General features: G+C 46.0%; 1 protein-coding gene across 1 annotated transcript in view; it reads left to right on the top strand.

The window, feature by feature from the left end:
* Positions 1–16,434, top strand: part of ABCA4 (ATP-binding cassette, sub-family A (ABC1), member 4) — a gene marked incomplete at its 5' end in the record, with an annotated part of 119,813 nt that overhangs the window by 65,048 nt on the left and 38,331 nt on the right. Inside the window, 10 exons of the mRNA XM_008585325.1 lie at positions 814–953; positions 1,393–1,530; positions 2,564–2,757; positions 3,744–3,828; positions 6,739–6,944; positions 7,297–7,345; positions 10,880–11,142; positions 11,864–11,988; positions 12,451–12,549; positions 13,389–13,575. Coding sequence (XP_008583547.1) covers positions 814–953; positions 1,393–1,530; positions 2,564–2,757; positions 3,744–3,828; positions 6,739–6,944; positions 7,297–7,345; positions 10,880–11,142; positions 11,864–11,988; positions 12,451–12,549; positions 13,389–13,575 — 1,486 coding nt within the window. The remainder of the gene's footprint in view (positions 1–813; positions 954–1,392; positions 1,531–2,563; positions 2,758–3,743; positions 3,829–6,738; positions 6,945–7,296; positions 7,346–10,879; positions 11,143–11,863; positions 11,989–12,450; positions 12,550–13,388; positions 13,576–16,434) is intronic.

The following is a 16,434-nucleotide window of genomic DNA, read 5'->3' as shown; positions in this document are numbered from 1 at the left end:
TTTTCTTTTAAGTCATGGCACTAAAGACTGATTTTTCAGTTGCTCTTTTTCCAATTAAAATATCTTTTATTTCTTATCTAAAAATCTACAAGATTTGTATATTATCATTGAAGAAAGGAAGGAAGGAAAGAAGGAAGGAAGGAAGGAAGAAAGGAAAGAAGGAAGGAAGGAAGGAAGGAAAGAAGGAAGGAAGGAAGGAAAGAAGGAAGGAAGGAAGGAAAAAAGGAAGGAAGAAAGGAAGGAAGGAAGGAAGGAAGGAAGGAAGGAAGGAAGGAAGGAAGGAAGGAAGGAAGGAAGGAGGAAGGAAGGAAGGAATAGATTTTTAAAAAGAGGAAAATAAAAGTCACCTGTAATTTCGCCACCCAGACATAACACTGTTAACCTTGGTGTATAATTTTCCAGAACTTTTCTGCATGCATTATAGATATACACATATCTTTCAAGTTATAAAGGAGAATTAAACTATGCATACAATTTTTTAACCCGCCATTTTTTTAAAATGTGATTTCTTTTTTTTAACCTAAGATATCATGAACATCTTTCCCCATCATTACATGCTCTTTTTGTTTTATAAAACAATTGTTAATGTTTACATGTTACTCTGCAGTGTGAATGAACTAGTCAAGCCATCCTCTCTTGTTTGATATTTAGTCGGGGTCTGTTGTTCGTTTTTGTTTCTGCATCATAAACAACAGCACAATGAACATCTTGGTTGCTAAACCCTTGTACTCGTCTTTAATCATTTCTGTAAGATAAATTGCTAGGAGTGCAGTTGCTGAGCCCACTGCTCTCCCCTCTCCCCATCCCCATTAGCCTCACGGTGGCTGAGCACATCCTGTTCTATGCCCAGCTGAAGGGCAAGTCGTGGGAGGAGGCCCGCCTGGAGATGGAGGCCATGCTGGAGGAGACAGGCCTCCACCACAAGAGGAATGAAGAAGCTCAGGACCTGTCAGGTGCTCGGTGTTGGAAGGACACAGGGCTACAGAGGGCTAATGCATCACGTGCCAGCGCACCGGGCGGCAGGGGGGGCTCATACGGGAGAGCTGCTACGAACTGGAACTTCTGTGAAGTTACTCTGGGAATCTAAGCGCAGCCCACCTCTGGGTCATTTCCCACACAGAACACTGCCTTGCAGCAGCCTGGGCTTTATTTGTTCTAATGTATATGTGTTTGAACAGTCTTCACATGATCTGATCTTGGAGGCAAGGGTTGTCTTTTCTGCATTTACAAGGCACGTACACTGCTAGGGTTTTGAACACTGTATAAACATCTAAGGAGGCAGCATCAAATGGCTGCTGGATTTAAGATAACTTCCCCCTTGATGCTGCCAGCCTGGTCTTTCTCTTCCCATCCTCCACAGCCCCTGTGACCCCCTCCCCCTTGTGCCTCTAGGTGGCATGCAGAGGAAGCTCTCTGTTGCCATTGCCTTTGTGGGAGATGCCAAGGTGGTCGTCCTGGACGAGCCCACCTCTGGGGTGGACCCCTATTCAAGACGCTCCATCTGGGACCTGCTCCTGAAGTATCGCTCAGGTAAGGGCCACTCTTCAGTGCCCCGTGCTCCCACGGAGGCCTTCCTGTGGTTCCCACTCTCTCACACCCGGCATTTTGCAACTGAGTAACAGCCGTACTCCACTCAGACGGGCTTTATCAGTGACTCTAAGTTCTAGTTAAAGTCTCCTGACATTTTTACATAAACATAAACAGGGAGGGACAGATGGGGCAGCCTACTTCTCACAATATTCTGGAAGGTTCTGTCAACCTGTAGCCCTTATGTCTGGGATAATGGGCGCAGCTCTAGGTGAAATTCTCCTCTAAGGGGATCCAGGTCACCCACAAACATCCCAAGAAGCTCCATCGTTGTCAGACGACTACTCAGGACCAGGTATGTGGGTGACTTCTGGATATTCAGTGCCACAGAGGGCTGCTGTAGATGGAATGTCTCAGAAAGCGACATTGCCTCCTCTGTCATGGCATCTTTCAAGCAGAGGGCTCAGGTCCAGAAGACACAGCAAGCAGAGCTCAGAGTGCCCTCAAGTGACAGTGCAGCTCAGTCCTGTGGTGGAACCAGAGATTTCCCTCATCACTATCTTCCAACAGCCTTTGCCTGCACCATCACTGGTGGTTTGCTGTCCTGTAGTCCTCACTACTGTTTTAACTTAATGACATCTCCAGTTGGTAAAAGTGTGTGTGTGTGTGTGTGTGTGTGCACGTTCTTTACAAAGATTATAAATGCAGAGCTTAATGATCCAGAGAACGTACACATGGAACTCAATAGACTGACAATAGGTGTGTCCTATATATGGTGATTTATTTGAATCAGATCCTATGCCTGGTAAAGGGATACAGTATATGACAGTGCTTTACAATATGTAGGATACTATATAATGTTAGCTACTGTCATTATTATCCTAATATCCTGAAATTTGCTGCAGAATTAGCTCTTTTTTTTTTTTAATTAACTCCCAATTTTTGCAACTATATAACTGGGAGGTTGCTGTACATCTCTACCAGCCACGCCCAGCCTAGGGTCTTCCCAGTGATTCCCCCAACCCCATCCTTGCAGGCAGAACCATCATCATGTCCACTCACCATATGGACGAGGCAGACCTCCTTGGGGACCGCATCGCCATCATTTCCCAGGGAAGGCTCTACTGCTCGGGCACCCCGCTCTTCCTGAAGAACTGCTTTGGCACAGGCTTCTACTTAACCTTGGTGCGCAAGATGAAAAACATCCAGAGCCAAAGAAAAAGCAGCGAGGTATGGTCTCTCTTCCCTGCCCAGGGAACAAGCCCACCGTGGGTGAGAAGGAACACACAGCATGGGGCTGCCACTCCAGACATTTCTACCCAATCAAGCTCTAGCCGTCAGAATCAGCTTCTTTGGTTCCGGGACCATTTGCAGATTTCGATAATCACATTCTGAACCCTTCTACAGTGATGTTTTAACCAATATGGAGCAAGTAGTTTTAAATGACCTGAAATTATCACACGCCAGTGTCCCAAAGTACCCATGTGTTTTGGTTTAACATTGAAGTGAGTGTCTCATTCTGCAAGGTTAGACCGTTTTAAGAGTAATTGTGTAAGCTTCCTTTTTTCCATTTCAACATTCATGTTCCCTAATTAAACCTGAATTTCAGTAGTAAGTGAAAGCTAAGCAAAGGCCTCCTTGGGAACTATAACCTAAAAATGATGAAGCCAAAAAATACCAACCAGCAGAGACCACTTCTGCATGTCAAGAGACCCAGGTTCAGGTGTGGGTTGTGAATGGAAAAACTGTGTCATTCTAGGTAAATTACCTAATTCTTCGTTGTTGTTTTTCCCCCATGTGGAAAACAAAACTGATGATCTTTGCTTCTGTGTCTTAGGCATGTGAAGATAAATGGGATAAAGTATTTGAATGTGCTCTGGGCCCCTTGAGAACAAGCATTGGTCGCATTCAGATTGTTATGATTATTACGTTGTAGCATTACTTGTGCCTCTAGTTGAAGTGTCTGGCTGCTGCTGGGTTTTCCTGCCCTGGGTAGATTTCCGTAGCCCAGGGAGGGAGGAGCAGAATGTCTTGCACAGGCAGAACCTATAGCTGTCACATGGTTAATGACAAGCCAAAGGGATCCTTTGAGGTTCTGCTTCTCTCTGTGCCTGACTCACACACTCTCCAGAATAAAATCGAGTGGCTACACCTTCAAAATGCTTGGATGCTGGAGTGCTGTGCATCTTCTCAGTCATTCTGTCCGTCCGTTGTAGGGGACCTGCATGTGTGCATCTAAGGGCTTCTCCATCAGGTGCCCAGCCTGTGTCGAGGAGGTAACTTCAGAACAGGTCTTGGACGGTAAGCACTGGGGCAGCCCACTCCTTGGTTCTTGTCTGGCAACCATCTCCTGGAATTATTGGGTGTGGCCTGTTGTGATGCATTTTAATGGGAGCAAAGAGAACACTGTGTACTTGTCAGGCTCAAGGTCATACAATTGTTCATCTTTTTCTTTGAGCTTCTTTGTCTTCTTCCTTCTTGCTCCATTCTCAAAGGGATCTTAAAAGTCGTGCACCTAAGGGCCCGGTCCCTTTAGTGAGGAATGCAGTCTTTGTTTATTCCGTGCCCTTAAGCCTCCATGCCTGGGGTCCTCCTGCCCCGGCTCCAGGCGACATTCCTTAGTGTCTGGAGAGGGCTGCTCTGGCGCCCTCTGGTGGAACCATGGTGACCCACAGCTCTTACAGTGAACTTCCCGAGAGTCAGAGATCGCGTGTGCAGACTGCAAGTCTGTGTAACGTTAAACATCACTGTTACACTCCTAACTGTTCCCTCAGCTTCCCAGTTTTCCAGTGATTCTCCCTTAAATTAGGGTGCATTAAAGCTCTCAGGGGTGCCCCAGCCTCCAGGGACATGCAGTGGAGAGGCCATCACTATAGAGCGATTGCCACCCTGTAACATCTGAGCCCGGGACCTGAGTGCGTGCCCACAACTCTTCCCACTCTCCAGGAATGCGTGCCCCCCACTGCCCATGGGGGTGTCCTTGCAAATAGAATACCACACACCCCATGTTCCTCAGTAGGAGCAATGCTAAACTTATGTACTGGCCCAGGTTAATGAAGGGGAGAAAGTATCTGCTTATCAAAGAAAAAACAGAGTTTCCTATTTAGCACAATTTTTTTCTAAATCTGAAGAATTTCCTAACTGAAATCTGGTGAAACAAGAAAACTAGACAATATTTGTGCACACCGGTTAAGACTTGAGGGAAATACCCAGAGTTGCATTATCAGTGTTCACCCTCTCTCCCTCTCTTTGTACTGTAGTGAACAGAAAACACCTTTTTAGGATGACGTTTCTGTCTTTTTCCTAGCCACCTTGCTGTAGGTTTTTCCCTGCATTCTGATCTGGAAATTTGTATTTTTAAAAATCGATACTAATATATATAATAACTGTGCTTCACCAAATCCAGTTGGAAACAGGGCCTGCTTGACTAGGGTGATTTTTTTTTTAATATTACTTTATTTCTCCTTTATATAGAGTAGGAATGCTATGAATGGTGGGAAGTACAGTAAGTAGTTATGCCCCAAATAAGGGAGGGATGATCATTTTAATCCTCATTCAGCTCCTTGGAAGGCTTTTCATGTACACGCACCCACATAACACACACACACTTGCAGACCTCCCTGCCGGATGCTGAAAGCCCTGCTAACCTACAGGGCTACTTCTGGAAAGGCTGACACACGCCTGAGACACAATTCCTGGGAATCCAGCAGCTTTGGGTTCAATTTCCTTCCTAAGAGAACAATGAGTGTGACCTCTAGGGAGCTATCAGGGCAGAGCTGCTTCCTCAAGTAAAGAAGTCTCCAGCCTCTGTATGAAGTCATCCCAGAACTAAAGACAATCCAGGCCAATATGCAGGTTTGACGTAAAATAAGCCTTCCAACCCAGCTCAGTAGGAAGATTTTGGTTGAAAGCCATGAAATCCCCTATATGTGTCCTTTTTAACACAAAGAAAGAAAAGAACCCACTGGGACCCTGACTCTGTCTAAGAGAACTGCTTTCCAAGGAGTTATGTTCTGAGTTCCCAGAATCCCTTTCCTTTGAACCACTTCTCAGGATGATGTGCTAGAGAACTGTCTCTTCAAGTGCATGCTTTGAAGGTTTTGAAGTTAGACTATATGGGTCCTTTTTAACACAAAGAAAGAAAAGAACCCACTGGGACCCTGACTCTGTCTAAGAGAACTGCTTTCCAAGGAGTTGTGTTCTGAGTTCCCAGAATCCCTTTCCTTTGAACCACTTTTCAGGATGATGTGCTAGAGAACTGTCTCTTCAAGTGCATGCTTTGAAGGTTTTGAAGTTAGATTTCTAATTTTAAGGTAACACATGCTTGTGCATAAAATTTAATTCCAGCCACATAGGGGAATTTCAACTTAACTCGACCCCTGATACTTGCCAGAGCTCCATGCTACAACCTCACGCTTCACTCCCCAAGCCTCTCTTCATGGTTTCCCAAACCCCTTCTGCATTTCCTGGAAGCTAGGTATTAAGTTTTGTTTTGTTTGAGGAGGCAGGTGCAGTACCAAGGGAAGTGGTGTGGTCCTCCAAGGTGTCAGACCCAGCATGGGTGTGAGATTTAGGAAGGGCTTCTCCCTCAGCTTGGACTCCAGTTCCAGGTATGCATCTTGAGTGAGTTCCCTACAGTTTGGGCCAGACCAGGAAAATGAAAGCAACTTTGACTTAACCCTCAAGTCTGCAGTGAATGAGAATGCGCAACAACAAAGGCAGAGAGCCTTCTTACCTGAGCTGATGTTCATGATAACAATAGGAGCTGCCACTCACCTGTGCACCAGGCACTGCTCTGAGTGCTCGGTGCATATTAACTCATCCAGTCCTCACAAACGACAGTAAAGTGGATACTATTACTTTCCCCTTTTCATAGATGAGAAAACTCAGGTATGACCTGCCCAATGTAACACAGCTTGAGGGGACAGAGCATTTGATTGAACAAAGGGGAAAACTGGCACAGATATGTTACACGACCTCCCCAAGGTTGTGCAGCTACCTAGTAGGGAGCCCTTTTGCTTCCATCTCCCTCTGCCTCACAGTGGCTATCACAGGGCCAACTAAGCTAAAAACAGACATGAATGTCAGTCCTCCGGAAGAGTCACTGGTGAGTAACAAAATGTCCCTTCCTCAAATGGGTGGTGAAAGAAAGTAGGAGACCTGGGCAATCTTACAATCTAGACTTGACATCAGTTTTTTTTCTTGTCTTAGGGGACGTGAATGAGTTGATGGATGTGGTTTGCCACCACGTTCCAGAGGCAAAGCTGGTGGAATGCATTGGTCAGGAACTTATCTTCCTTCTTCCGAATAAGAATTTCAAGCAGAGAGCATACGCCAGCCTTTTCAGAGAGCTGGAGGAGACGCTGGCTGACCTGGGGCTCAGCAGCTTTGGAATTTCTGACACTCCCCTGGAAGAGGTAATGCAGAGATTGCAGCTGGTTTCTGTTGGGGGCCAGAAGAGGTGGGTCTTGGCAAAAGTCTAACATTAAAGTGAAGTTTCGTAAAAGCAAAAAGCCATTAATTCCCTGCCCCAGCACAGAAATCATCTTCATTTTCAGTGTTCTTCCTGCTGCCTGTGTCCATTTGCATAGTTTCCGTAGTTGCATTATGTGCTTACATTTTAGTATTTATAGAGGACTATGTCCTTAAAGAGTCGTAATGTATTTTCTTCCCATTATGAAACAATAGCCAACAAAACGGAGCATGACTTGAATTTTTCTGAGAGTGGGAATGCCTAACCAAGTTCTCTCTTTTTTTTCTTATGGACAGATTTTTCTGAAGGTCACGGAGGATTCTGACTCGGGACATCTGTTTGCTGGTACGGTGCCAGGGCATTGTGAGTTGTTCCCTTCCCCTCCCCCAAGCTCTTTCTTGAAAATCTAAAGAAAAAGCCAAGAAACAACAAAGCAGGCAAATAATAAGGCATTTTGCATTCTTGGTGCCTTTGAACGACAAAGGAAAACAGATTGAGTTAGGTCTGGATGGGAACACTCTGGATGAATCAGGATTCTTAAGGAGGTCAGGTTGGTAGCTTCGTCCCCAAACTTCTCATCCCATGTCCCCAGTCTCCTGTCCCTGCCATGTCATCATCATCATTTCCTCCTCTCATCTCCTTTAGGCTTCTGATCCATTCCTGTTTGCGTGAGTGACAGCTGGCAGAGTCCTTAGAAGTAATGGTCACAGTAAATAGAACCCAGATGCCAGCTAGAGTCTCCTGGCCCCTTTGAGGCTGAGATCATTCTGAGCCCTCATTTAGTGGCCTCTGAACTTTAAAACCATGGGCATCAAAGTTCTTGTGGATTCTGAGAGTCTCTCTTATACATGTGTCAGCCTGGGCACCAACTAGCCCCTTCTATGATTTCTACCCAAAACTAACAGCCACACAAAGCCGCTGTGAGGATAGAGGCCCTCGCTGCAGAGGGCGGAGGGTGGGGAGATGGAACCACTTCTGATAGAACAGGAGGCGTCACCCACACTGTTAGAACCCTCTGCTGGCCACAGGCAAAGCTGTGTGGCAACTCTCCTTTGCTGCCTTGGGCTTCTGGCACCACCTGTGTCACTGGTACCTCCTTCTGCTCGAGGTGGCATATCACACTGTTTTCCTGCGCAGAGTGTTTCCTCACTGTGGGGGTTCTGACACCAGCTCTTAAAATAATATGGCTTTCATTTTGCTTCATAAGTGATCCCAAACATTTATCAGCTATGCCTGAACTGCCAGTGGTCAAATATACCAGCCCAAATGTGCTCCAGCCTATGCAAATAAGTCACGTGGTGGCCAAAGGAGGTGGCCATCCTGGCAGAGTGGGGGTAGAGGCAGCGGTCCTCTGAGGAGATGGGAGCAGCTCACCGCAGGGCCCAGGTTTTCCTGTGAGATCTGCGGACACAGATATTGAATTCTCTCAGCTCACCTGAAACTAAAGGCTTACGTTCACCAAGACCAGAATGAAGATATGCTGATTTATATCAGAAGCTCTGCTGGATTCAAGAGTCAGGGCCTTATAACTGTACAGATTACTCCGTCTTAATAATTAGGTCTTCTCAGGAGAACAATAACACATGAGAAGACGGTGTGGTCAGCATGGGCATAGGATAAGATGTTCCAAAGAGGCAGTCAAGGGTAGAGGTTAAGAGTATAGCTTTTGGGGGTTGGCCCATTAGTTCAGTGGTTAGAGCACAGTGTTATAACACCAAAGTCAAGGGTTCAGAACCCTGCACCTGCCAGCTGCCAAAAAAAAAAACAGTGTAGTCGTACAGTGAGGCAGACCAGACATCAAACCTGAGCTCCATAATTTGCTAAATTAGTGTCTTAGGGTAAGAACTTAGCCTCTTTGTACCTCAGTTTTCTCATCTGCAAGAAAAGGGATAGTAATAGCATCTACCTTTCAGAATTTTTGAGAAAACTGAATCAGTTAATGCATGCCAGGTCTTAACAAAGTATGCAACCTCTGATTACGATTCAGCAACACTCCCATGTCGACATTTACAAATCATCTCTTACCTCAAATTTGTGTAGCCCTTCATACTTTACAAAGCACTAACATCCATTCTCTTATTTGATTGTCACTATAATCTCATGAGGCAGGTAGGGCAGGGATCTACCCCATCTAGGGGAAACTGAGCTCACAGAGGTTGGATGACTTGCTTACTGTCACACTGGCTTCTGGGTCTTACTCTCTGGTCTTAGCTCTCAAATCTAAGATCCTCCATTCCACACTCTCACTGCCTCCTATTTTTCACATAGTTACGTACATTTGTTTTGAATTAGCTCAACTTTAGAGGATGACATCTTCTGATCTTTTCTCCAAAATCTCCAATGGAACCTGTAGCTGTTCCTTGGGGCCAGATGTTGCATGGCATCAAGAAAGTCAATGCCACTTCTGGAAGAGTGGCTCACAGCCAGTGACCACTAGAGAGCAGCAGAAAGCCAGGGACAAACTGTCAGTGCCGAACAAAGGCTGGAGCCCTCAGCTGTGGCCCAAACAGTGGGCTCCAGTCTGGATGGGCCATCGGGGACAGAGCAAAGCTCAGAGGATTGGGATGAGGGAGAGAGGCAGCAGGGGTCCTACCAGAGGGAGGGCTGGCCACAGCAGACATCAAATCTGAGCCCAGATCAGGAAAAGAAGCCTGAGCAACTGGGACTCTGGCACTGGGTGGTCAGCAGACCTGCAGAGCTTCTCTGCCCCTCTGAATGCAGGGCCTGGGCCTGGGGCTACCTGTCGCCAGGGCCTCCGCGTGCAGGGCTGGTGCACGGTAGGTGCCCATGAATGTTGGTTGAAAGGATGACTGAGCTGACCCAACTCCCTATAGAGTTGCCCTTGTGTGGGGGACTTGAGGAGGGTTAAGAGAGCAGCTCGGGACCAACCAATGGTCCTCTAGGGTCTCCCACTATGTCCAATAATAGGTGTTCTGCACATGAGCGTTAATCAGTGAAGACAAACTGTAGCTTCAACATAACTGAGGACTTACAATGGTTTATAAAGCACGTTCACATGTGTTTTCTCGTTTAATTTTTAAAAGAATTCTGTGAAATGTTCTCATGTTCATTTTATAGATGAGAAAACTCAGATTCAGACAGGCCGAGTCGGTTCCACCAATTTTTGCATCTTGTAAGAATCAGCATTCAAAATCAGGTCTCCTAACTTGAAGCTCGTTAGTTTTTCTGTCACTTCTCAGTGGCCTCTAAGAATTCAGAAAGAACCAAGCTTACTCTGATTTTTAATTTTTTTAAGTACACAGGTCATAAGTGATTATATTTTATTGTTTAAAAATTCAAATAATATACAAAAGCCTGAAGCTCCCCTTCCCATTTAACCCTCTCCTCCCCAGTGGTCAAGTGTCCTTTTCTTTGTGAATAATGTATGAACTTTCTAACATAAATGTGATCTTACTACACATATTGTTCTGCACGTTAGTTGTTTTGTTTTGTTTTTTTACTGATTTATATATTTTAGACCTTTCTCTATGTCAATGAATTTAGACCTATTTTGTTCTTTTTAATGCTAATAGAGAATTTTTAAGCAGTTTCAGGTGATTCTACCTGCAGATAATTTACACTGGAAAATGGATTTTTAAAAGAATCGTTAACCTACCTGGCCTGGTATTATGGTATTATGTTGCTGACTTAAGTGAAGGGAAAATCAATGCTGTCAGAAAAAATGGTATATGAGATCCAGACCTTATGGGTGTTGTTCCAAATGATGAATTTAATCCCCCAAACCAGGTGGCACTCAGAAGAAAAGGGAAAATGTCAGCCTCCGACACTCCTGTTTGGGTCCTGGCGGGAAGGCCACACAGATGAGATCCAGACCTTATGGGTGTTGTTCCAAATGATGAATTTAATCCCCCAAACCAGGTGGCACTCAGCAGAAAAGGGAAAATGTCAGCCTCCGACACTCCTGTTTGGGTCCTGGCGGGAAGGCCACACAGACTGCCCAGGGCTGCACCACCAGCTCCCCAGCACCAGCTGCTCCTCCCCAGGGCCAGACCCCCCCAGAGACAGAGGACCCTGGCGCCCGGCGCAACACGGGAGCAAGGCTCTTCCTCCAGCACGTGCAGGCACTGCTGGTCAAGCGATTCCACCACGCCGTCCGCAGCCACAAGGATTTCCTGGCCCAGGTATTATAGCAGGTCCCTGGCTGTGCCCGTGGCTCCTCCTGGGGCCTGCCCTGCCCTCTCCTGGCCTTTCCATCCTGTCCTGAGCATCCCCCGCACGTGGGTTCAAGTGCAGCCATGAGCACTCTTTGAGTCTGTCAGCTTTGTTTCCTCCTTGCCAAACCTTTATTTTGATTCTTGCAAGTACAAACCTTCTTTGTAAGTCATCATTTAGCAGAGAAAATAGAATAATAGTGACTATGTTAATATTGTTTTTATTTTTACAGTGAAGGGTAAAGTCATGTTTTCATTCATTTTTGCAATGACCCTACATATCGAGGTCATTACCCTCTTTTTTCTTCTTATGTTATTTTGTTCAGATGAGGTCATTACCCTCTTTTTTCTTCTTATGTTATTTTGTTCAGAAAAAATAACTCCGGTGAGTTATGAGTAATGTGGTGAGTGACGTGACTTGCTCTTTGAACTGCCCTTTAACCTCTGGCTGAACATTGGCCTACATTCAGACTTTCCATGGCTACTAGAACATTCTGTTTTCTTCTACACATCTTGCCTTTGCACACTCTGCCTGTAATGTTCTCCCCGAAGCCTGAACTCTACCACAGCCCGATTATGAGGCTGCAGGGTGCATGTTTAAAAGAATAAGCGTGTTTGCGTGTGTGCAAGTGAGTGTGTGTGTGACACCTAACACCCCACAGCCCCCGTTGCCATGTTCTCTCTCCCACAGATTGTACTCCCGGCCACCTTCGTGTTTTTGGCTCTGTTGCTTTCCATCATCATCCCTCCTTTTGGTGAATATTCCTCGTTGACCCTCCATCCGTGGATGTATGGGCAGCAATACACCTTCTTCAGGTGCGCAGACTCATCCCCAAGTCACCATTCACCTTCATGGGTGTGGGCTCCTGGGTCACATGCTGCATGGAAGGGTCCTGACCTCTGCACTGCCCCTGGACCTTCACCAGCATGGAAGGGGTCCTGAAGCTGCCCTCAGAAAGGAAATTACTGTAGCTGCCATGCCTGGAAAGGCGATCCCAAGTGGCAATCAGGACTGCTTGAGAAGGGGCGCAGGAAGGAGAACATGAAGCTTGGGTGAGTGGGTCAAAGCACAGACACGATCTGCCATCTGACTGCTGGGGGTGTGCAGGCAGCCTACCCCACTCCCAGACCTGTGACCACCCGACGGCCACATCAGTGCCTCACGTGCATGCCTGGCACATCATAGCCATTCCATAAACACTTTGAGTTGCAGCTGGCTGCTTTGGCCTTCCCTGTCCCTGTCACATGTCCACCCTGTGAGCCTCTGTCTCTTTCTAGCTTGGACGAGCCGGGAAGTGAGCGCTTCGTGGTACTTGCAGACGTCCTCCTGAACAGGCCAGGCTTTGGCAACCGCTGCCTGAAGGAAGAATGGCTTCCGTAAGTCTATGCATCCTGGCCTGAACACCACCAGCTACCCAGGAGACCCCAATGGTGGGGTCCAGGAAAGCAGGGTTGGGAGAGCGGGCTTCTCCCATCTCAATCCCGCTCTGTATTGCAGGGACCACTTCCATATCTCCAACCAGCACTCACCCAGCCTCTCCTTCAACACTTGCGTGCAAGGATGTTCACTACTTCTAGAAAGCCCTTGCATCATTGGACAGCTCTGTATTTCTCATTACAGAAGTTCTATGTTAATTCAACATATGACCCCCCCGCTGCCCCCCCCCCGGAACTTACTTGAAAGGCTTCTGAACAGGGAAGGGAGGGAGATGGGGTATATGCTATTGTATAATTGGATCTCGAATGGCATTAACTACGTACATAGCCAGCTCTCAATTATTGTTACGAGTATGGAGAAGGGAGCTATAGAGGGCAGTGGAAATCCACCAGGAATCCTGAAAGTTCAAAATGATTCTAACTTCTCTCATTTGGTCTTTTCAAAGCTATTTATAAGGACCAAAATAGACTAATTTTAAATTCCTTTTTCTTTTTATTCTGTGTCCCAACAGCTACAGCTTCTAGAATAAGAAAAGAGGGATAAAACAGTCCACAAACAGATAATTTTACCCCACTTCCCCTACCTAGTCCATCAACAAAATCCGAGTCTTAATATTTCTCGAACAGAAACTAACCTACAGGAGCATGAGAAGAAAGGGCCTGGGTCTGAGGAGGGGGAGGAAAGGCTGAGAAGGAGAGGGTCGGGCACTATTTCTCATTTCTAGGGATTTTTATCAACTTTAGAACTAATTATGGAATATTTTCTTGTCTTCCCTAAGGGAATACCCCTGTGGCAATTCAACCCCCTGGCAGACTCCTTCTGTGTCTCCAAACATCACCCGCCTATTCCAGGAGCAGAAATGGACACCAGACAACCCCTCACCTTCCTGCAGGTGCAGCACCAGGGAGAAGCTCACCATGCTGCCTGAGTGCCCCGAGGGTGCCGGGGGACTCCCGCCCCCTCAGGTACCTCAACCCCCCTGCCCCAGGAAACCAGGGAGCCCTAAACTTGCCTGCAACAGCAGGGATTGGGGAAATACGTGGTACCTCCTGAGTCTCCAGCCAACTAACATTACAAACTGACAGCTGAGTGAGGGACTAAACTAGGCTCCCTGGGTCCTCTTCTCGGGGGCTTCCCTGAGGGCCCTGTCGCTGCCACCTGGAGAAAGCCACTGACCAAAAGCTTCATTTTCCACTTAACACTTCTTATTCAATCTAATAAGAAAATGTTTTTAAACATTTAAAAAATTGTACAAGGCATACATGCTCATTATAGAAAAATTAGAAGACACAGATAAGAAGAAAAAAGTTACCACTTGGCTATAACAACATACCATTTGGTTTTCACCCACTCAGACAAGATTATATTCAAAACATTGTCTTGAAACCTGCTCTTTTCACTTAATAACATAATAACATTATAAACATATACCCATGTCAATAAATATACATCTACATCATTTTTAATATCTGCATACCATTCCACCGTTTGGATTTACCTTAAATTATTTAACTAATCTACACATTTGGTTTTTCAATTTTTTCCATTATAAACAATGCTGTGATGCATATTCAAATGCAATGTATTTACACACTTATTAACAGTCTTAATTAAAAAGCTTGCCTATGCCGTGTATCTAACGTGTGCCTGCACACACACACACACACACACACACACACACACACACACACACACACACACACACACACACACACACACACACACACACACACACACACACACACACACACACATATGCACAGAGCCAGCAGCCTGTCTTTCACAGGGACATCAGTGGTCTTGCTCTGAGCAGCATGCTGTTTAGAGTTCTGAACTCCAGAATACATCACAGAGAGCCTCTTCTGGGGGTTTCAGAGACAGTGAAAGGGGACAGAGAAGTCTCACTTTGTCTAGGATTGATAATGGGCCACCCACCTAACTAGCACAGAGCTGGGCCTTAGACAGCCCTCTCTCATGATTTAACGATGAATGAACAATTCCCAAAGAGGCAGTGTGGTATAGTGGGAAGACCTTCCTGAGCCTTAATTTTCACACCTATAAATTGGGCATAACTGCTCTTATTTCACAGCGTCATCATGAGGACTCAATGAAATAATTGGGTAAAGAGTTATTTAGAATTGGATTCAACTCAAGTGATGACAACCCCAAGCTAACAGCGGATAAAACAAGACGGAACCTGTTTCCCTCCCACGTGTAGTTTGTGTGGGTGGTCTGTGACGCTCTGCTCTGTTGCTCCTCCATGCTAAATAGGCCTTGACCTTATGAGCTGAGGTGGCAGAATCTACTTTCCAGGCAGCAGAATGGAACAAGGGATGAAGAAAAAGAGGACAAAGTGTGCAAATGTGTGCAAGGAAGATTTCCAGAAGCTACCACATAGCACTTACACTTAGATGTCACTGGCCAGAACCTAGCATCAAGGGAGACTGGGAGATGTAGTCTGTTCTGAGTGACCTCATATCCAAAGAAAAGGCTACTCCTATGGCAGCAGGGAAGAGCAGATAACGGGGACAACTAAAGTTTGCCATAGCATCTATCACAGCTGCTGGCTTGTAAATGATTCTGTGCTAATGAACATCTGATCTTTCTCTCTCTTTCTTTATATTCTGAAGTATATACCTTTGTATTTTTCAAGCAATATATTCTCTCTCTCAATCACAACTCAGCCACTGTAGCATCACAAGAATCCCAAAAAAAGGGCTCGGAGCTTGTCTCAGTTCTCTGTAAACCCAAAAGGAAGCTTTGTTTCTGTTGGGTTTGCACTCATGTGCTGGGGGCCCCTGTGGCTGCTTCTCCTCAAATGCTTCCAGCATCACACACCTGAGGCTGTGACACTGCACGTTAAGTTCATGGCTGGGAGAGTAAGAAAAAGCTAAGCCTAGCTACATGGTGATTCATTTCCCAGAAGAATGACATCTTCAAAGCTGCCTGGAAACTTATCTTCAGTAGTGTTAGTCCTTGGTCCCTGGGGAAAATTTAACAGGCCACTACAGCTACAGTCCTAGAAGGCAAACTAGTTCCTGTAATGTTCTTTTACTCCTACATTTTCTCACTATTATTCATGCCTCTCTTTGGAGCAAAGTTGAATGTCACACATCTGCACAGGAGCTGCTCTCTCTCTCTCACACACTCACAGTCCACTTTTCTATTCAGCTAGAATCAGTCCAGAGGGCACAGGTCTGATTCAGAGGTAGTAAAGCATTCTTATCTGGAAAGAGGGGGTGGGGTGGGGCGAGGGGTGGATGTGGTCATCTCTAGGGTCCCTTACTGCTCTAACATTTTTTGAAGGGTGGTAGGTCCTGAGGTGGAAGCAGTCCATCCTGACTAGTATACATGGAGATAATGTTGCAGGAGTATTTTATTCCATAGAATTTTTGGAAAACAATTTACCATAAACTGTCTCAGCATCAGCGATTGTTCCAGCCTGGATTCTGCCAGAGGAGCTTGGCAGCCCTCTTGGGTGCCATCTTCAGCTTGAGAAGCAGGTGATAGAGTGAAAGGAGCCAGGGTTATGGTATCAGGCAGATGCAGGCTCGGATCCTAGGCCAACCACCTACAAGTTCTGGAACCCAGCACAAGTCAGCCAAACTTTCTGAGCCTCCATCTCTTTGTTTGCAAATTAAAGTAAGAATCCTCTTTCATAAGGATTCTAGGATTAAGTGAGATCAGATATGTAGAGCATTTAACATAGTGCCTGGCACATAGTGAGCATTCAGTAGGTGCTAGATCTCCTAGCAGAAGAGAGAGGAACGAGGTGGAAAAAGTGAATCAAAGAGGGAAAGTCAAATGGCACGGGGGGGGGGGGG

This window comes from Galeopterus variegatus, unplaced genomic scaffold (genome assembly GCF_000696425.1).
Source record: "Galeopterus variegatus unplaced genomic scaffold, G_variegatus-3.0.2 Scaffold3517, whole genome shotgun sequence".
Taxonomy (NCBI): Eukaryota; Metazoa; Chordata; class Mammalia; order Dermoptera; family Cynocephalidae; genus Galeopterus; species Galeopterus variegatus.
Note: the sequence above shows the minus strand (reverse complement) of the source record. Positions and strands in the feature narration are given on the sequence as shown.